The sequence below is a fragment of the Lactuca saligna genome, chromosome 9, assembly GCF_052625555.1.
Source record: "Lactuca saligna cultivar CGN05327 chromosome 9, ASM5262555v1, whole genome shotgun sequence".
NCBI lineage: Eukaryota > Viridiplantae > Streptophyta > Magnoliopsida > Asterales > Asteraceae > Lactuca > Lactuca saligna.
In genome coordinates this window covers 122,068,572-122,091,779 of record NC_136425.1, presented here as the reverse complement: position 1 = coordinate 122,091,779, position 23,208 = coordinate 122,068,572, and the positions used below count along the sequence as shown (strand labels likewise).

Here is a 23,208-nt window from a genome sequence, read left to right as displayed (position 1 = left end):
ACCAGAAGAACTCGTCACAGCCATCAACATTGTCTTCGTTCACAATAGTTGTGAGTTCAGCAGTCTGATGTTCGGTTACACCTGTGACCTTGTACACCTGATTTGGAGTGATTCTAACTTTTTGGTATACGACTGCCTTCTCTACAAGGATCGGGGACTTTTGTTGGGACAACCGAGCGAACTCCACAGAATTTTCTGAAATGAGATTTTTGTGGTTCTCGGGTTCGTTCTTGACAAATTCTGAACAATCAACCGTGTCCTCTACAGAAATTTCACTCATATTATCGTCCTCATTAAGCTCAGATGCATTTTCAACATCAATTTTATTTTCTGAGCTTAAGTTGACATTCAATGAGTCAAATTTTTGTACGGTTTCAGTTCTTAGCTTCAGTTTATCATTTTCATCCAAAAGGTTTTTGAGCATGTTCTTGTGGTCCTTGGATTTAATGAAAGATTATATTTTGTCCATTCCATACATATATGTTGGATTAACATCCTCAGACGAAATAACACTCTCACAATTATATGCTTCAGCATCAATTTCATCTTCCTTAAACTCAAGAAAGGGTAAAATCATGCGATGAATCTTTTGCCCTATTTCACAATTCAAATGAAGCTGAGTAATATTTGTATAACGACGTTTGGCAATCAAACAAAAACATTTCGCTGTTTCAAAAGCTTTAAATTGTCTCTTTGCAAATAAATGTTTTCATCTTTTATTTTGATTAATTCCGACTCCTTCAGTTCGATCCACATCCGCCGTTCCTCACTCTTCGAAGACACCCTGCTTAATTGGTCAGTTAGGTTAGAATTGGTGACCCGAGATTGAGTTAAACTACTATCTAGATGAGAGATTCTTGAATTAACACTTTTTAATTCTTTTTCATATGAGCATTGTGGAACTTTAAATGAGACAAAAACTGATTGTACCTTCTTGATCAGTTCATCAAGTTTGTTGAACTGTACGCTGAGTGGTTTGGCAGTAAAGCACAAATTCTGTTGTTCCTTTGTGTCACCATTCCCACCATTAGTGTTGTATCCCCTCATCTGAGATACGTCGGACACCATTAAGCATCTTCCTCCACTGCTCTCTTCTTTCACTACATAAGCCTTTCCATGTGAAGGCTTCCTCACTTCATCATCTTCGGAGTCGGTTGACCAGACCTCCACGCCACCGAACTCATCATCAGCTATCGAACCCTGCACAATTAAAGCATTCATAGGAGGGTTAGCAACAGATTTCTTCATCCTTAATTCATCAATCTTTTTCAGCAACACAGCTTCTTCATCATTTTCCTCATCCTTTTCTAGCCATCTTTTTGAGGATGCAATCTTTTGCATAGTGGTTCTTTCCTCCACAATAATAGCAGCTCACTCCAGAATCTCCTTCAGCCTTCGGTTCCTTCTTTGACTCTTCAGCCTTTGGTTCATCTTTGACCTTTTCAGAGCTATAACTCCCTTGCCAGTTTCGGTTCCTATTAGTGGGGAATCTCTTCTTGATGAATCTCTTGGGGTTTGACACCATCATAGCATAGTCCTCAGACGTGAGATCATAATCATCCAAGTTGAGATCTTCGTCCTCTATGACTGCTTTGCTTTTCGACAGGAGGGCCAATGAACCTAGACTTGAAACCACGTTTTTATCCTGTAATATGATCTTTTCTTGAGATTTTAGGATGCCCACCAGTTTTGCCAAAGAATAGGATTTGAATTGCTTGTGCGCTTTAACTGTGGACACAACTGCTCTCCACTCAGATCTGAGTCCGTTAAAAAACGTAACCTTCTGTTCAATAAGCTTCCTTTCGATGTCATGTTTGATCATCTTGCTAAGAAGATGATTGAAGCGATCGAACGTTTGAGTCACCGTTTCTTCTGCTCCTTGCTTGAACTCACCAAACTCATACAAGTGTAAGGTTTGAATGGAGTGTTCAAGATCTTCGTCTGTAGAGTACAGTTCACGTAGCCTGTCCCATATCTCTTTTGCAGTCGTGCATGAACTTACCAGCCTAAAAGTATCGGATTGAAGAGCAAATCTGATCAATCTTAACGCTTTGATATTGCACTAAAATTTATCTTTTTCGTCTTGCGCTATATCTTTAACATCTTTCAGAAGATCATTATACTCCTTTTGAGTTTTAATAATCCTTGAAGTTGCTGAATGAGAAAAAGGTCCAGAGATGATTGCTTCCCAGATGAGGTATCCATTATCCTCAGATCCTATGACATAATCTTCAAAGTGATTCCCCCAGACTTCATAATCATTGGTGTACAGGATGGGAATCTTCGTTGTTGATCCAATGCTGTTTGAAATATTGATGGGATTGGATTGCGACTCGTCCATAATTGATCGAATAACCTGTTCAAAGATCAGGCTTGTAATATATCAAATTAGGGTAAAAACAATAAATATCGAGATACGTCAATTATGAGCTGACGGCTCAATAAATATCAATGAATGCGGAATAACCCTAATCGAAGCTTTTTCACAGAAAAGAAGTGTATCGATTACACAGCCTCCTGCTCTGATACCAATTGATAAGTTTAAAATAAACTTGAAGATCGATTAGATCTATGAAACAGGTAGAGAAATAACCAGATAAACAATAAGAACAAGCAAATGGATCAAAAGGTGTCAAATGATTAATAAACAATCCTCAGAAGAGCTCGATAAAGAACATCAACTGTAGAGGATTTAGGGTTTACAGTAATCAATGAGAATGACGACAACTCTATTCTATACGCATACATGCATGCATATATTTATATTAAAACCCTAATAGTTTATCTAAGAAAAAGGAAGCTAATCTAGATAAACATGGATTGATAAGCCCAATCCGGTTGTAAAACAAAAGGGCCCAAGACGCAACACATTAATCTTCAACAGAAAATGTCACTGTAGCCCCACGAACTTACATGTTTTGGTTTAAAAGATCCCTTATGTAACACCGTAAATTTCAAAACAAATTTTTCAATTTCTATAAAACATAATTCCATCGATATTCATAAAAACAACCATTTAATTATCCAAACAATACAATACAAAATCCCAAGATCATAATATCAAACTCCGAGCGTGTGTGTGTACGGATCAAGCCGGCGCCTTCCCGCGATCGTCACTAGTACCTGAAACAATAACATCAAACACTGTAAGCACAAAGCTTAGTGAGTTCCCCAAAATACCACATATAACACATATTAGCCACTCGAGGCTATAACTCTGTGGGTCCGTGCACCCAAACTCTGTGAACCCTCAGGTTCTAGCTCTGATAAATATGCACCACATAAATCACATAGAAATAATGCAGTACAACACGTAACATACATAGCATACCAATACTCTATCACAAAACTCTGGTTACCTACTCAAGGTAATATAGTATAGTGAGAAGACTCACCTCGTGTGTCTCGGTAAGTCGTAAATCTGAAATCGCTAATCACTCGATCTGCCGAGCTATAGTCCCCCTATAGCACAATACATCCCTAATTAACACTTTCCCAACTAGGGTTGACCATACTATAACAAGTCAACTTAGGTCAACACTGGTCAATGGTCAACGGTCAACTTTGACCGGACTCGGCGAGTACGCTATAGCGACTCGGTGAGTCTGAGCGTATGCACCAATTTCCCTAGGATCCTCCCTTGACACGTCGAGCATTCTCCCAACTCGACGAGTTCCACCTGGCATGAGTTGTGGGGCCACCACGACTCAACTCGCCGAGTCTCAAGAACAACTCGACGAGTCCAGTTTGACTCAGTCCACCTGTCCACTCTGACTCCCCCTGACCCACTGAGTCCACCCTTCCCAACTCGGCGAGACCACTCACTGTGTGGTCGGGCAACATTCATGCTACTCGCCGAGTCTGTTCTTCGGACTCGGCGAGTCCGTGCCATGCAATGACTCAAACTTGCTCATAAGGTCAGATCCAGTCCATTAACCCATAGATCCAGTCCTTCCAAGCTCATTTAGCACGTAAAGTTACAATCTTGATGCACATACAACCTCTATATGACCATATATGATGTTTTTGACTCAAATACTACAACACAAGGTCATGAACTCCATTGCCATACAAAAAGCTTGATGAGTGAGGCTCTCTGGACCTCTATGGATCCAGATCCAAAACCTCAGCACAAGGAGGGAACCATTGGGCATCAAATCATCCCATAAATGTCCACAAAAGCCCTAAATCGCATAATACTTCACCAAACAGAATATAAACCGAAATCATACCTCTAGATTGATGATCTAGGCTCCAAATCCACGAAATAGCAACCTCCTTTACTTCCTCTTGCCTAGGATCACCTCCTTCTTTGCTAAATGGCACCCACAAGGTCAAGATATGCTCCTTTCTCTCTCAAATCGTCCAAGCACTCAAGGGTTTCTCTCTCAGGGTTGGGTGAGCACAAATGACGGCCATAAGGCCCTTTAAATAGGTCTCAAACCCGGAAATTTAGGGTTTCACTACACAGCGCAGACTCGCCGAGTCCATATCCTGGACTCGCCGAGTCCGGGCGCGATCCATCGTTCAATCCGCGTCTCTACTCGGCGAGTCTGAGCTCCAACTCGCCGAGTCCCCCTCACAATTTAACAAAATTCAATTTACATGATACCTGGAAAAAGTCCGAATGTTACAACTCTCCCCCACTAGAACTAGACTTCGCCCTCGAAGTCTCGCTCTAAAACAGCTCCGGGTGCTGCTCCCGTATCATATGCTCTGGCTCCCAGGTCATTTCTGATCCCTTCCGATGTTGCCACTGAACCAAAACCAGAGGTACCTCCTTGTTTCTAAAAACCTTGATCTTCCGATCCCTAATGGCCACTGGTCTCTCAGCATAATTCAGGCTTGCATCAACCTGAATATCCTCTAATGGAACCACTGCCGACTCATCGGCTATACACTTCCTCAACTGCGATACGTGAAAAGTGTTGTGAATCTGCCCCAACTCTGCTGGTAACTCCAACCGATAGGCTACCCGGCCTACCCTTGCAATCACACGAAATGGACCTATAAACCGGGGGCCCAATTTGCCCCTCTTCCTGAACCGGATCACTCCTTTCCAAGGAGAAACCTTCAGGAGAACGAAGTCGCCGACCTGAAATTCCAGCTCGGACCGGCGTCTATCCGCATAACTCTTTTGTCGGCTCTGGGCGGTCAATAACCTCTGTCTGACCTGCTGTATCTGCTCTGTCATCTGAATCACGATCTCTGTACTGCCCAACCTCTCCCCAACAAATGGGAGTCCGACACCTTCTACCATACAACAGCTCAAAGGGCGGCATACCGATGCTCGAATGATGGCTGTTATTGTAGGAAAACTCTGCCAAGGGCAAATACGTATCCCAACTACCCCCAAAATCCAATACACATGCTCGAAGCATGTCCTCAAGTGTCTGAATCGTCCGCTCACTCTGGCCGTCGGTCTGGGGGTGATATGCGGTACTAAAATGCAGCTTAGTACCCAACTCCTCATGAAATTTTTTCCAGAACCGGGAAGTGAAACGCACATCGTGGTCTGAAACAATCGAGATCGGCACCCCATGCCGAGATACAACTTCCCTCACATAAATCTCCGCCAACTTTTCCGCCGAAGAACTCTCACTGATGGCAAGAAAGTGAGCGCTCTTTGTCAACCTATCCACAATCACCCAAATTGCATCGAATCCTCTGGCAGTCCTCGGCAATTTGGTGATGAAATCCATAGTGATTTGTTCCCACTTCCACTCAGGAACCTCCAATGGCTGCAACTTGCCATGCGGTCTCTGGTGTTCGGCCTTTACCCTTCGACAGGTCAAACACCTCTCGACAAACCATGCGACATCCCTCTTCATACAAGGCCACCAATACTCTTTCCTCAAGTCCAAATACATCTTCGTAGCCCCAGGATGGATCGAAAATTTCGATCTATGAGCCTCCTCCATCAATGTAGTACGCGTACCGCCCACATACGGTACCCAGATCCGGCCCTGATAAGTCATAAGCCCTCGACTATCCGATACAAACTCAGAAACCAACCCAACGACCCGTTCTCTCTTCTGCATCTCCGGTCGCACAGCCTCGGCCTGTGCCCCACGAATGGCATCCAGAACTGGAGCTATCACTGTCAATCTCAAACATACCTCTCGCAGTGGAGTATTCTCCGCCCTGCGACTCAACGCGTCGGCTACCACATTAGCCTTGCCCGGGTGGTACAAGATCTCGCAATCATAATCCTTGACCACATCTAACCACCTCCTTTGCCGCATATTCAGGTTAGGCTGATCCATCAAGTACTTCAAGCTCTTATGGTCCGTGTATATCGTACAACGAACCCCATACAAGTAGTGCCGCCAAATCTTGAGGGCGAACACCACTGCCCCCAACTCCAAATCATGTGTGGGGTACCTCGTCTCGTGAGGCTTCAACTGCCTCGATGCATATGCTATCACATGTCCCTTCTGCATCAGTACCGCTCCCAGTCCTAATATTGATGCATCACAGAATACCACAAAACCTTCCATCCCTTCCGGAAGAGCTAATACCGGAGCTTCACACAGCCTCTGGCGAAGCGTCTCAAAGGAGATCTGCTGCTCGGGACCCCATAAAAATGTAACGCCCTTCCGGGTCAATCTGGTGAGTGGCACTGCAATCTTGGAGAAATCCTTAATAAACCTCCGATAATACCCTACCAACCCAAGGAAGCTCCGGATCTCCGAAGGTGACTTTGGCACCTCCCACCTCATCACTGCGTCAACCTTGGCCGGATCGACCAATATCCCTTTCTAATTAACGAGGTGCCCCAGAAACTGGACCTCCCGCAACCAGAAATCGCACTTGGAAAACTTTGCATAAAGTTTCTTCGATCTTAAAACTCCAAGAACCTCCCTCAAATGCTCCTCGTGTTGCTCTCTAGATCTCGAATATACCAAAATATCATCAATGAACACAATCACCGACCGATCCAACATCGGCCGACATACCCTGTTCATGAGGTCCATGAACACAACCGGGGCATTGGTGAGCCCAAAAGGCATCACCACAAACTCATAATGCCCATAACGCGTCCTGAATGCTGTCTTCTGGATGTCCTCGTCCCGCACTCTCACCTGATGATAGCCTGACCTCAAATCGATCTTGGAGAACCAAGATGCTCCCTGTAATTGATCGAATAAATCGTCGATCCTCGGCAACGGGTAATGGTTCTTGACCGTCAGCTTATTCAATTCTCGGTAGTCAATACACATGCGATGTGAGCCATCTTTCTTCTTCACAAACAGAATGGGTGCTCCCCACGGCGAGCTACTCGTCCGAATAAACCCCTTCCCCAGCAACTCCTGAAGCTGCGAGGATAACTCTTGCATCTCTGGAGGCGCAAGGCGATAAGGCACCTTAGCGATAGGCGTGGCTCCCGGAACCAAATCGATACCGAACTCCACTTGCCTCACAGGAGGCACACCTGGTAACTCTTCGGGAAAAACATCTGGAAACTCGCGCACCACCGGAACTTCATCCACTGAACTCGGTCTCTCGGAGATCACTCGCGTATCCATCACGTACGCCACGAAACCCTTACAGCCTTGCTGTAAACACTGCCTCGCCCAAGCGGCCGAACAAAAGGCTGATCCCGAACGTGTACCCTCGCCGTAAACCGAAAGAATTCTCCCACTAGGATCTCGTATGGTCACCAGCTGACGTTCGCAATCGATAACCGCGCCGAAACGGCTCAACCAGTCCATGCCCACTATAACACAGACATCACCCATCACAATAGGAATCAGGTCGATCGGGAACTCAACCCCAAAAATCTCCAATACGCATCCCCGGAGGACCTCCGTGGCACAAATCACTTTGTCGGCGGCTGTGGAAACCCGCAGGGGCCGACTCAGTGCCCCACGACTAACACTGATATGCTGACTAAATGTCAAAGATACAAAAGATCGACTTGCACCCGAGTCAAATAACACTAAAGCAGGTACAAAGTTCACGAGGAAGGTACCTATGCATAGCATAATATAAGCATAATATCTCAACACCAAAAATAAATAATAAAAAGGGAAAGTACCAGCCACAACGTCGGGTGCAGCGTGGACCTCTTCCGCAGTCAGCTGAAAGGCTCTCCCTCGAGCTCTCGGTGCCTCGGCCTTCACGGGCCGACCCTCTGTAGCTCTGATGGCGGTGGGAGCAGATCCCTGAGACGCTCCGCGCAGCAGCGGACACTCTGCCTTCCGGTGTCCGGTCTGGTTGCAGTGGAAGCACACTGCAAACCCCTTGGGGCAGTCCTTGGCCATATGCCCCTCCTTGCCACATTTGTAGCAAGACCCTGCTCGACAGACTCCATCGTGACCCTTGCCGCACTTCCTACAAGTGCGGCCCCTCTGGCTCCCGGGTTTGGGATCAGCGGGCTTGGCCCGCTTGGCTGCCGGCTGGAACTGTGCCGGCCGCCGATCCCTCCCTAGAGACTCCGCCTCCTCCCTGGCCCGAGTCTCAAGCTCAATCTCCCTCTTCCAGGCATTTGCCTGAAGCTCAGAAAATGTCCGATACGAGGAGTTCACAGCGAACTCCCGTATATCCCGTCTCAGAATGCTCAGGTAACGGCTCATACGTGCCTGCTCAGTGGACACGTGCTCAGGGCAGAACATCGCCCTCTCATGAAACATCCTCGTAATCGCTGTAACTGACTCGGTGCCCTGCTTGAGGGTCAGAAACTCCTGTGCCAGACGCTCCCTCTCCACCTGAGGAACGTACTCATCTCGGAACATGGTAGTCAACCTCTCCCAGGTCACTGCCGAAAGCTCAGTAGGCGTGAAGTGCGCCGTCACAAACTTCCACCAGTCCTTCGCTCCCAAGCGAAGCTGGTTCAGCGTGAACCGAACCTTCAAATGCTCAGGGGATGAGCAAGTGAAGAAGCATCCCTCCATGTCAGATATCCACCTCATAGCTGCCACCGGATCCTGCGTACCATCAAACTCTGGTGGTTTGGTGTTGCTGAACTCCCTAAACAGTGACGCATCACCTCCCTGGGGCCTCGCCGCAGCGATCGCTGCGGTAGCCGCTGCGACAGCAGCCTCAGAAAGAGCGGCATAGCGCTCGTCAAATGTCTCAATCAACGCGGTCTTAATAGACCCAAACATCTCTGGTATCTCAGCTCTGATGACCGCAGCCACCTCCTCATGAATGATCTGTCGAATCTCCTCATCACTAGCTCCGGCATCCTTTGGCATGTGACGTGTCCTCACCATGATCAACCTTTGAAATACAACATGCGATAATTAGAATTCACTCGAACACTCTTACATTCGACAATCCACCCCTCCTTGATTCTTGGTATCCCAAGATTCTTATTTGGGCCGTGTACCGCACCGGTACTTTCAGTAGTACGGGCCCAATACTACTGTCCGCACCGTCTCAGTACACACCCCAAATCTTCCTCTTCGGATCCCAATCCCCAAGTACTCTATTATGCTTAAATCACTTTCTAACAGATCTCTCACAAACCCCTAGCTGCTATCTACTCACTCTCAGCATCTCATAGCAGCTCACCCCTCCCTAGGCTAAGGCATCACAAATCAGGCCACTCTAGTCCTATTAGCAATACCTAGCCTACTCTAGCATGCAAACACATCATATTAATATTAATTATCACATAATATAAAGGTATTTTGGGAATTTACCGTTCGGGCGCTGACTGATCGTACACACGTTTCTTCCTGGAATCTGTTTCCTTTTCAAGAAAATCTTTTACTCTTAGAAAATTTTGGTTTTATTTTGAAAATACTTTTCCAATTCCTCAGTTTGAGTTCAAATACCCCCAAAGGTGTACCCGAATCCCTCAAACCAAGGCTCTGATACCAATTGTAACACCGTAAATTTCAAAACAAAATTTTCAATTTCTATAAAACATAATTCCATCGATATTCATAAAAACAACCATTTAATTATCCAAACAAGACAATACAAAATCCCAAGATCATAATATCAAACTCCGAGCGTGTGTGTGTACGGATCAAGCCGGCGCCTTCCCGCGATCGTCACTAGTACCTGAAACAATAACATCAAACACTGTAAGCACAAAGCTTAGTGAGTTCCCCAAAATACCACATATAACACATATTAGCCACTCGAGGCTATAACTCTGTGGGTCCGTGCACCCAAACTCTGTGAACCCTCAGGTTCTAGCTCTGATAAATATGCAACACATAAATCACATAGAAATAATGCAGTACAACACGTAACATACATAGCATACCAATACTCTATCACATAACTCTGGTTACCTACTCAAGGTAATATAGTATAGTGAGAAGACTCACCTCGTGTGTCTCGGTAAGTCGTAAATCTGAAATCGCTAATCACTCGATCTGCCGAGCTATAGTCCCCTTATAGCACAATACATCCCTAATTAACACTTTCCCAACTAGGGTTGACCATACTATAACAAGTCAACTTAGGTCAACACTGGTCAACGGTCAACGGTCAACTTTGACCGGACTCGGCGAGTACGCTATAGCGACTCGGCGAGTCTGAGCGTATACACCAATTTCCCTGGGATCCTCCCTTGACACGTCGAGCATTCTCCCAACTCGACGAGTTCCACCTGGCATGAGTTGTGGGGCCACCACGACTCAACTCGCCGAGTCTCAAGAACAACTCGGCGAGTCCAGTTTGACTCAGTCCACCTGTCCACTCTGACTCCCCCCTGACCCACTGAGTCCACCCTTCCCAACTCGGCGAGACCACTCACTGTGTGGTCGAGCAACATTCATGCTACTCGCCGAGTCTGTTCTTCGGACTCGGCGAGTCCGTGCCATGCAATGACTCAAACTTGCTCATAAGGTTAGATCTAGTCCATTAACCCATAGATCCAGTCCTTCCAAGCTCATTTAGCACGTAAAGTTACAATCTTGATGCACATACAACCTCTATATGACCATATATGATGTTTTTGACTCAAATACTACAACACAAGGTCATGAACTCCATTGCCATACAAAAAGCTTGATGAGTGAGGCTCTCTGGACCTCTATGGTGTTGGATAAGGTGTCTAAGTCCATAACTATTTCTGGTATGTACTTGACCCGACCCGGCATGGTCCATTTGGGTTGCATGGCACCATGCAATTGGATAAACTAAATGAGAGAAATAACGCTTGGAGATTATTAATATATTATAAGTTCTAATATATTAATAATATTATTTGATTAGTTTGATCAAGAATTAATTTAGAATTAATTAAGTGATCAAAAGATAACTAATTAAATATATGGGTTGATTAAGTAAATCATCCATATCTTGTATAGTGGGCTAAAAGGCTCCATGGATCATCAAGTTGGGTTCCACCCATAGGATGCTCCATGGGAGTTACAAACCCATGGGTCATGGAAATGAGGAGTCATGACACATTAGGGTTTAACCCTAGATGTGTCAACACTATATAAGTAATATGTTCTCCTCCCAAATCGGTTACACTAAGTAATAAGGGGGCTTGGCCGATTTTGAAGAGTGTGTATTCTCTCATAAGTTCTTCCAAGAGCATTTGGTGTTGTGTGAAGCATTTGAGGCATCACCACTTGAGGTGCTAGGCTCACAAGGTTTCAAGGAACACAAGCAACAACAAGGTAAGTTATTCTATCTATACTTTATGTTAAAATTGTTCCCCATGTATGCTAGATAGGATATAACCTTGGAACTCAACTTTGCATGACAAATTAGACAAACATAGATCCAAGGTTATTAGGGTTGCATGTACACTTAGGAAGTGTTAGAATGCTCAAAACCCATCAGTGGTATCAGAGCCTAGGCTTGTTTGTTCTTATTTGTGCTTAAAAGTTGAAAACAGAATCGGAAATTTGCTGTCTGCGATCGGACTCGTCGAGTCTATAGGGGGGACTCGTCGAGTCCATGTGTATCTTCAACCAACTCGGCGAGTCATGTTCATGCACTCGGCGAGTAGGGTCGAATGAGTACAGAATTTCGATTCAGTTGCTGGAAAATGAATTAGAAACATTACCCTAAACTGTTTTAGTAAATATAAACTTGTTTTTGGTGGTGTAATGTTTTGCTAATTCATTTACAACAACTAGTTATCAAAATTACAAAGTTTTATGTAATTTTTGATTATGTTCATATTCATGTTCTTGTTCTTATGATGTTTTAGATGATCATAGGAATTATTTGTAACCTATTTGGTAGTTTAATTCTTGATCATAATGTGTTTTAATGGAGTCCATAACTTATCCTTAAGTTATGGAAAACCAAGAGTCACTTGAGTTAAAAACCATTAAGAAAACACAAGAGTTATAAAAATGAAGAGTCTTCATTTTATGACTCTATTAAACTCATAAGTTACAAGAAATGAAAAGTTTTGAAAGTTACAAAACTTGCCCTCAAGTTTTGGAACAAGTAAAGTTAAGTTAAAACTTTAGTTCCAACCCCTAGAATTTTAAAAGTTAAAATTCAACCCTTATACTTATATTATGATAATTTAATAATTATATATATATGTATAAGAACAAGTCGTCTTACCGCTAGTACGCCTCATTCACGAAGCCGGTCTATAAGGTGGGTATAAGGTTGTTGCCTATAAAATGGTGACTTAATGGGTGTATATTCTCACCCACCGCTTGCTTGACTGGTGGAGGGTCGTTAGCCGAACGGGTAAGACAAGGACTTATAAATTCTCATTCAAAGTATGATGAATATAATAAAGTAACTAAATGTTTATTAAATTCCCAATCTTAGTTACTTTAGGAAAAATGTGAATAAGGTGCTAATCCATGAAATTACACTTTACACTTTGTCAAAGTCGTTGGTGGAGCGTGTGTGGTTAACCGGCACACTAACTTGGACTTAACAAGGTAGGTAAAGGGTGACTTAAGGTTTATTATAGTATCGGTGGAGCGTGTGTGGTTTACCGGCACATCGATTGAGTGATAAACTTTAAAGGTACCAAGTGATTTGCATGGTTACTTCACACCTCGTTTTGTGATCCTCGGCATCCCAGTCACAAAACCTGGAGGGCACTCCCGAGATCGAAACATGCCTTTGAAAAGTTCATTGGATCTCAAAGAATCTAGGAATTTCTAAAACCAATAAAAACTAAATATTTAATATTTCGGTTTTCATGGTGGAAATTGGTGAATCGTCATTCACCTACCTTTCAAATATGGTATAGCTTAGATTACGGCATACCTCTTCTAAGTTATATTATATTGTGATTGGATCCTAGCCTTAATATTACATTTGGGTGTTTTATTAAGGACTCTCTTAAATCTAAACTAAACTTGTTCTTCTTTTCAGATGTCTTCAAACAATGCTTCTGGCTCGAATCCTAATGGCTCCTTTACTCTTATGAGTCTATGTGGGAAAGTCACCTTTGATGGATCCAACTTCAATAAGTGGATCAGAAACATCAGGATGATTACCCGCTACGAGGACAAAGAATATGTCCTTGACAAGGAGCTTAAGGAAATTGACGAGTCCACTGCAACTCCCCAGGAGATCGCTGACTTTCATACTCATGAAAGAGATGCAACCAAGGTGGCTTGCATCATGTTAGCCACCATGACAGCTGAACTCCAAAAGTCTTATGAAGACTTCTACCCTTATGAAATGCACCAAGATTTGATGGAAAGATACCATCAAAGTGCACGACAAGAGAGGTACGAAGTCATCTGCTCCATGATAACAACCATGATGAAGGACGGAGAGTCCGTCACGAGCCACATGCAGAAAATGCAAAGGTATGTGGATCGGTTGCTGAAGCTCAATGTGAACTTCCCTGAGGAGCTTGCAATAGATATCATTTTGCACTCCTTACCATCGTGCTATGATCAATTCCGCATGACATATCACATGAACAAGGAAGAGGTCACCCTCATCAAACTTCAGGGACTTCTCAAGACCGCAGAAACAGGTCTTAAGGGGAAGTCGGTTGCTATCACTCCTACTCCAGACTCAACTCCGGTCTTGGCAATCGGGCAAAGTCGAGGGAGGAAGAGAAAGAGATCATCGAAAGGTACCAAGGCTCGGACCCTTGACGGCTCTTCTTCAAGTGGAACCAAGAAAGGTTTCATTACTCCTTCTTCTGACCCAAAAGAGGCTGAATGCTTCTATTGCCATGAAAAAGCTCATTGGAAGCGGAACTGCCCAAAGTACCAGCAAGATGTGAAGGATGGGAAAGTCAAACCCAACCATGCAGGTATTTACACTATCATTTCTAATAACTCACCCCATTCGAAATCTTGGGTCCTTGATACAGGTTGCGGTATTCATATTTGTTGTGACTTGCAGGGACTAGGAAGAAGTGAGAATGTGGAGCAAGGAAGAATAAACTTAATCATGGGGAATAGGAAAGTTACACCTGTCACCAAGATTGGAGTTTATACTTTATCGCTAAGTAGTGGGTTAAATTTAGATTTGAATAAATGTTGTTATTCGCCAGAAATGGCAAGAAATATTATTTCCTTTCATGCATTGTACAAACAAGGTTTCACCTTTTCGTTTGATAATGAAGTTGGTTCGATTAATGCTTTCTTTAAATGTTCTTTATTTTAAAGCATTACCTTGTGATGGTGTGTATGAAGCTGTATCTATTGTAGATAACTTAGGAAATAATGTTTTGTGTATTGATTCTACTAATAATAATAACTTGGATAAAGCATCATTATGGCATTGTCGTCTTGGACATATAAGCAAGAAACGCATAGGCCAACTCCAAAAGGATGGAGTCTTGGAATCGTTTGACCTAAAGTCAAATGATAGTTGCGAATCATGCTTACTTGGAAAAATGACAAAGTCACCCTTCACAGGCTCATGTGAAAGGGGTGAAGGTTTGTTGGACCTTATACACACGGATGTGTGTGGACCATTCAAACATGCCACAAGGGATGCTAATCGTTATTATTTGACTTTTACCGATGATTACAATAGATATGGATATGTCTACCTAATCAAGCATAAGTCAGAGACTTTCGAGAAGTTTAAGGAATTTAAACAGGAAGTCGAGAATCAATTGGGCAGGAACATTAAGATGCTTCGATCCGATCGAGGTGGTGAGTATCTTAGTTCAGAGTTCCTCGACTATCTAAAGGAATGTGGGATTGTCTCACAATTGACACCTCCCAGGACACCGCAGTTGAATGGTGTGGCTGAGAGGCGTAATCGAACCTTGTTGGACATGGTTCGTTCCATGATGAGTCGAGCTTCGCTACCAATCTCATTCTGGGGGTATGCCTTAGAGACTGCCGCCCATATCCTTAATCTAGTCCCTACAAAGAAAGTTGCCAAAACTCTTCACGAGATGTGGACTGGTAAAGTACCTAAACTAGACCACATCAAGATTTGGGGCTGCGAGGCTTTCGTGAGACGCGAGACTCATGATAAGCTCGAACCCCGAAGCGAGAGGTGTATTTTCATCGGCTACCCATAGCAATCCTTTAGTAGTTAGATAATCTTGAAATTTGTAAAGTGTAATTGACATTTGATGATGAATAAAAGTGTTTATTTATGAGTAAAGTGTTGCTATCTCTTGTCGATCGTTTACTATATTTCTTTTGCATGTTTTGACTTCCAGAATAATTTTGTTTGGTATAACATATTATTCAAACCTCCACAGTCGGTCATATGTCGGAAGTAGGTATGAATCAAGACTGTCATGTTTGATTGTAGAGGTCTGGGACAAGGCTACAACAATCATGAGTGCTCATAAGTTCTGAGCATTGGACTCAACCCACGCTCACTGGAATCACTTCATGGAATTCTATCTTGAGTGATCGTGAGACGGTAATATCATATAAGTCTTTAAACCTAGAGATATGATTTGTTACTTACAAGTTGGTTATGCATTGATTGTACGAAAAACGCATTGGTAACTCGATGTTATAAAATCGTGCTCTTATGTGTAATTCAATGAGTAGTAGAACAAACATATGAGTCGAAGTTTATCTGTTCCTTCTTGGATTAGAAGCTGATATCTGGGCCCCTCGATGATTTTGTTTTGACCTATGTACCGGGACCGGTCAGAACTAGATTGATGTGTTCAATAAAGTTCTTTGTCAAACAAATCGGAAATCGGGAAACAAATGTTGGACATAAGTAAGACATTGTTCCATGTATTTGTCCGACTGATATCTAGAACAGAGGATTATATGATCACTTATCTTAAATGGCGTACCATCATCTTCTCAAGTTTCGAGAAACCTTGTAAAGAGCTACGATTGCCGATCGGTTCCTGAAGTCATACTTGCAGTAATAGTTATTAGACTTATCCAAGTGGGAGACTGTTGGATAAGGTGTCTAAGTCCATAACTATTTCTGGTATGTACTTGACCCGACCCGGCATGGTCCATTTGGGTTGCATGGCACCATGCAATTGGATAAACTAAATGAGAGAAATAACGCTTGGAGATTATTAATATATTATAAGTTCTAATATATTAATAATATTATTTGATTAGTTTGATCAAGAATTAATTTAGAATTAATTAAGTGATCAAAAGATAACTAATTAAATATATGGGTTGATTAAGTAAATCATCCATATCTTGTATAGTGGGCTAAAAGGCTCCATGGATCATCAAGTTGGGTTCCACCCATAGGATGCTCCATGGGAGTTACAAACCCATGGGTCATGGAAATGAGGAGTCATGACACATTAGGGTTTAACCCTAGATGTGTCAACACTATATAAGTAATATGTTCTCCTCCCAAATCGGTTACACTAAGTAATAAGGGGGCTTGGCCGATTTTGAAGAGTGTGTATTCTCTCATAAGTTCTTCCAAGAGCATTTGGTGTTGTGTGAAGCATTTGAGGCATCACCACTTGAGGTGCTAGGCTCACAAGGTTTCAAGGAACACAAGCAACAACAAGGTAAGTTATTCTATCTATACTTTATGTTAAAATTGTTCCCCATGTATGCTAGATAGGATATAACCTTGGAACTCAACTTTGCATGACAAATTAGACAAACATAGATCCAAGGTTATTAGGGTTGCATGTACACTTAGGAAGTGTTAGAATGCTCAAAACCCATCATATGGATCCAGATCCAAAACCTCAGCACAAGGAGGGAACCATTGGGCATCAAATCATCCCATAAATGTCCACAAAAGCCCTAAATCGCATAATACTTCACCAAACAGAATATAAACTGAAATCATACCTCTAGATTGATGATCTAGGCTCCAAATCCACGAAATAGCAACCTCCTTTACTTCCTCTTGCCTAGGATCACCTCCTTCTTTGCTAAATGGCACCCACAAGGTCAAGATATGCTCCTTTCTCTCTCAAATCGTCCAAGCACTCAAGGGTTTCTCTCTCAGGGTTGGGTGAGCACAAATGACGGCCATAAGGCCCTTTAAATAGGTCTCAAACCCGGAAATTTAGGGTTTCACTACACAGCGCAGACTCGCCGAGTCCATATCCTGGACTCGCCGAGTCCGGGCGCGATCCATCGTCCAATCCGCGTCTCTACTCGGCGAGTCTGAGCTCCAACTCGCCGAGTCCCCCTCACAATTTAACAAAATTCAATTTACATGATACCTGGCAAAAGTCCGGATGTTACACCTTATGTTATTTTTTGGCTTTATAAGGGCATGAATTAACATTTAACAGGCTAATAAGACCATTTTCTAAAAAGTGAAGGGGTCACCCGGTGACCCCAATCCCAATCAGCAACTTGTCTTCGACATGTCATTAAAAAAAAAGCCAGTTCATATGTCCAAATCACATGCCACGTATAAATCTATCCATAAATGAGACCAACCCTTCCACTACAAGAAATTATGTTCTTTAGTAGGTTTCATCTACCATTTTCTTCTTTTTTCTTCTACTCTTCATCGAAAAAAGTGTCTTCGATTCTTGCTATGGCTGTCTACATGAAGATAAATCTTCATTTTTCTGGTTTGTTTACGAGGTATCCAGTGATCAGTTACTTAGATGGAGTGGAGCAAAGGTTTGAGGATGTGGATTTTGCTGGAATGGACAAAAACAAATTTCTATTGTTCATTCAAAGATTCACAAACGAGACATGAGTTAATGTGTACTATTGCATGCCCAATATTGAGTTCCTTGAAGGATTGAGGATAATAGCAATTGAGAAAGACTACCAGGAGTTTAATTTATCCAAGTAGGGTATGATTCTGATTGTGTAATTTTTATGTACATGGATCATATTGGTGTTAATGTTCATCAATGGATTGTTGATGCGATGGTTGACCTATGCACTCCCGGTGACAAGTATTCTGGTGTAGGTGACGTAATAGAAGATTTGCATGTTGAGACAGAAGGAGGCATTGAACTATATAAAGTGCAAGTGTAAGGTAATTTGGATGATAACATTGAAGATGGGGATTTCATTCCAATGAACAAGACCTTGAATCAGGTATTTTAAACAAGCTTTGTCCCAAGGAGTAGCCAACTCCAAACAGTCCACCTCATGAGGATCCATATGATTAGATGGATGAACACGACCCAATTCATGAGGAGGTAACAACTTTTAATGAAAATGTTCATTAGAAAAAGCAAAAACCTGTGTTAGGAATGAGATTTGAAAGTCCTAAATAGTTAAAATATATGTTATGTAATTATGCTGTTGCTAAAGAGTATCAATTGTGCTACAAAAAAAATGATAGTAGGAAGCTTTTAGTTAAATGTTGTTCAGGGCAATGAAATTTTAGATTGTAGGCTTCATGGATGAGTGAAGAAAAATCTTTCCATATTAAGTCTCTTATATATGAGGATAATTGTGCAAGAAATTTTAAAATGGGGGCTATTGTAAACTATGCATGGATTGGTAGCCATTTCACAACACAATTCTTACAAAAACAAAAAATGAGTGTTAGGCTACTAAATGAAGAAGTAAAACAAAAATTTGGAATTGATGTGAGTATGGGACAATGTAGAAGAACAAAGAAATATGCAATTGAACTAGTTGAAGGCACACTAGTTGAGCATTATGCCAAGCTTTGGTCATATGGTGAAGAGATAAGAAGATCCAATCCAGGATCAACTGTCAAAATGGATGTCAATAGTATGCCTAATGGGAAGAAATATTTTAGTAAGTTTTATATATGTTTTGAGGGGCTGAAACAATGTTGGAAAGGCAGTTATAGAAGAGTGATAAACTTGGATGGTTGTTTCTTAAAGGGATTAGGTAGTGGAGAGTTGATATGTGTCATAGGAAGAGATGCTAACAATCATATTTTCCCAATAGCATGGGCAGTTGTGTATGTGGAAAACAAAGAAAATTGGAAATGGTTTTTGGAGAATCTTAAAGATGATCTACAAATGGAAAATGGTTTTGGTATAACCCTGATGTCAGATCAACATAAGGTATATCACTTACTATACAACTTCATATTTTTTGTTAATGAATTTCTTTTTTCCTAACAGATGAATTGAAATTGTGTAGGGGCTATTGGAGGCTGTAAAGGAAGTATTCCCTACAGTTGAACACAGACAGTGTGCAAGGCATATTGTTGCTAACTTTAGGAAAAGATTCAGTGGTGTACATTATGAGAGGATGTTTTGGAAGGCATGCAAAGCATCAAATGAACCTTTATTCAATGCAACCATGAAGGAAATACAACTAGTTAATCCTACAACATTTGATTACCTAATGGAAAAGAACCCAAAATCATGGTGTAGAGCTTTCTTTCAGGAGGGGAGGATGTGTGATGCAGTTGAAAATGGATTATCAGAAAGCTTTAAGAATGCCATTAGAGATGCACGAAAAAAACCAATAATCACAATGTTAGAAGAAATTAGGTTGTATGTTATGGAGAGGCAATTCAATCTGAGCATCAAAGGTTGTTCATGGCCTGATTATAAACCATGTTTATCCATTACAGTCCTATTGAATCAATTGAAAAGATCTCAAAGGTATTTCCTTTATCTTTGAATTTGAATTGAGTAGTTACACTTTAGACCCTAATTTATATACGATTGAAACAGGTATTGGCAGGTTTTACCTACTGGTTTAAACCAGTTTGAAAAAAGAAATTTGGCAGAGTCTTATGTTTTGGATATAGATAAGAAGACTTGTTCATGTAGAGTGTGGCAACTAAATGGGTATGGATGTGTGCATTTAGTTGCAACAATCTCATACCTTAACAGTGATGTTGATAATTATGTGGATCCAATGTACTATGGAGCAATTTATAAGAACACCTACAAGTATCCAATGCGTGGGATGAATGGTAGCAACATGTGGCCACCTACTGAATTCATTGCACCTTTGCCACCATTGAAGAGAAAAATGCCAGGTAGACCAAAAGCTAATAGAAGAATAGATGCAAATGAAAGGGGTGCTAGACATACTGTGTCAAAGGTTAGGAAAACAATCATGTGTAGTGTATGCAAGAAAGCAGGACATAACAAGGTTACATGTTCCCAAGCTGAAAAGCCAACAAAACTCAAGGTAAAGAAAAGGAAGAGAGCAAATAGTAATGTTGGGGAAGGAAGCAGTGGTAAGAAGGCAAAGGATGGTAAAGATAAGCATGTTACAGATGAACAAGGAAGTAAGGGTAATAAGGGAATTAATGGTAATGTTGGGGAAGGAAGCAGTGGTAAGAAGGCAAAGGATGGTAAAGATGAGCATGTTACAGATGAACAAGGATGTAAGGGTAATAAGGGCATTAATGATAATATTGGGGAAGGAAGCAGTGGTAAGAAGGCAATGGATGGTAAAGATGAAAAAGGAGGTAGGGGTAAGAAGGTAGTTATCAAGAAAAGAAAGAAGTATGAAAGAATAATCAAGAAAAAACTTGCTACATGGGTTAAGGGTAAAAATGGGGAAGGAAAAACTATTGACAAGCCAATGGAACTTGAATAGGTATTAAATTTCTATGTCGGTTTCGGATTAAGTGTAGATGTTTGGTGTTATGTACTTCTTATTTAGGATCCAATAGAATTTTTCAGATTAAGTGTTTCAGTTTGATGTTATGTATTCAATGTGGTTATGACTGGTGTTATGTTTGTATGGTTGGTGTTCTGTATGCGAAGTAATGTTAATGGTTTCAATGTGCTTATGATTGTGAGTTATGGTTATGGACGTGCATGGTTTCAATGTGTTTCGGATTCAGTGTTTCAATTTGATGTTATGTATTCAATGTGGTTATGATTGGTGTTATTTTTGTATGATTGGTGTTATGTTTGTATGGTTGGTGTTCTGTATGCGAAGTAATGTTGATGGTTTCAATGTGCTTATGATTGGGTGTTATGGTTATGGATGTGCATGGTTTTGGGGTCCATTATTGACATTAGTCATGCGTATGGTCCCATTTATTATTGTTGAATATGGTCCACCTTTATTCTAGTTGCATATGGTCCTCATTTATTCTAGTTGAATATGGTCCGAAGTCATTATCAGCAAATACACTATGAATCTAACTTGGGATCCCATATGACTAAACCCATTGTTTTATGATTAAAGTACAATGTCATTACATGGGTAATATATCACCCCTAATAATTTCCATAAAAAGCAACTAAACAACTGCTAATTATTACAACTTGTAAACAATTATGCCAAAGAAAACAATCCAACTTAGAAGTAAAGACATCTTCAGCCTCCAAATCTTTTCTTCAAGCTTCTTTTTTGACCTAGCCAAACCTGCAATCATAACTACTTCAACACTCATATTCTTAGTGTCTGCTTCATCTACCCAACAAATAAAACCATTACGAGGTCCCTAACAAAATCAATTTTCGAGTAAGAACTTGAGAATGAAACAAACAAATAAATTAGGGCTACTGGATATAGGCACCTAATAAACAAACTAACACAAAACTTAGTAGGACAAGTATAGAAGGGTATTTTAGGGTTGGAGGGAGTGGAAGACATTCTTATTTGTCACACCCCCGGACCAGGCGGCGGAAACGTCCGGGGGCTGTCGTGACTCATTGAATACCATCACAATGCATATACATGAAACATAACATTATACATCACCAACATTTGGGATCATACAACCGGTAGCGTTTACATTGTTCAAAACATTACATTCTCAAAAAAAAAAAAAAAAAAAAAACTGTTTGATACTACTTAAACCACAGCAAAACGTCATAGAGTACAAATCATCCTTCACCTTATCTGTTACCTGAGAATACAAGTATTTTGAAAACGTCAACATATGAAATGTTGGTGAGTTCATAAGTAGTGCTTGAAATCCAATGTATTGTTTGAAAACCATCAGAAAATCCGATATTTTCTAAAAATAGAATAGTGTAAAAATATGTGATGATCCATGAGTATGCTTGTTTGAATTCTATAGATGTAAGCGTAAGAGTTGTGAAATTCGACCGATAATTCATAATTGTAATTGTTGAAAACCCTAGGAAAACCCGACGTTTTCCTATCACTTTGCTTTACTTAGTTTGTATACCGTTGTTTCGTTGCGTTAGAGGATACCGTTGAGCTCCGGAGGCATTAAGAATACAATGGGTGGTGAAGTGTTGTGACATGCGTTAATGAAAACGTCCAATCGACAGCCTTACAAGCGATCCCTTAGGCGTCACTCGTAATTCTTCACACCACTCAATCCTCCCGGACTTATGTAGTCCCACGACTGGAGGGAAGAAGAGAAGGTGCGAAACCCTCGGTATTTCCCCGCGTCGTTCAAGACCATTGCAATTGCGAAGGGCCCGAAGCCCAACCCGCAATCGTGAGTTACAGACTTTACTAGCAGCACTGAAGGACCCTTGGGGACCAGCAACATGTTTGCCATTGAAAGTCCTTTTACGTTATGTCGGATCGGTAAAACCCAACACTTCGTAAGAGAGAGGTCTTCGGGCCTTAAGATCAGGTCATTGGGCTAGCTAGGCTCAACAAACAAGATTTTACACTTTTGGGGCCCAAAGATGGTGCGTAGACGTCTGTGCACACTCGCATGTATAGTGATTTCCCAATCGTTATTAGTTATGAATCGTAATGTCGTAATGTCATAGTGTCGTCGTGTTAGTAGTTTCGGATTGTTATTGGTTCGAGACCGAACCAATTCGTTTGACAACGACTTTTGGTATTGTAATGTATTGTATTTCGTCGATAGGCGTGGTACCATCATTTGGTCAAATTGCATGTATTGAACTAGCCTTGAGAATTTTCTGTTTTCAGTCCCTCCTTATTTGTAAAATTTACCCTTTTCACCCCTTTATTTAAAAACTTTCCGGTTTGGTTCTTAAATCAATTTTCTTGTCATTTTAACACCAAAAATTATTGAAATAAGTATTTT

General features: G+C 41.6%; 1 protein-coding gene across 1 annotated transcript; it reads left to right on the top strand.

Annotated features, from left to right (window-relative positions):
• Positions 1–18,808: 18,808 nt before the first annotated feature.
• LOC145016677 (uncharacterized) lies at positions 18,809–20,810 on the top strand. Its single transcript, XM_078974926.1, has 3 exons — positions 18,809–19,309; positions 19,389–19,858; positions 19,931–20,810. The coding sequence occupies exons 1-3, from the start codon at positions 18,809–18,811 to the stop codon at positions 20,808–20,810; spliced, it is 1,851 nt and encodes a 616-aa protein (XP_078831052.1).
• Positions 20,811–23,208: the final 2,398 nt, after the last annotated feature.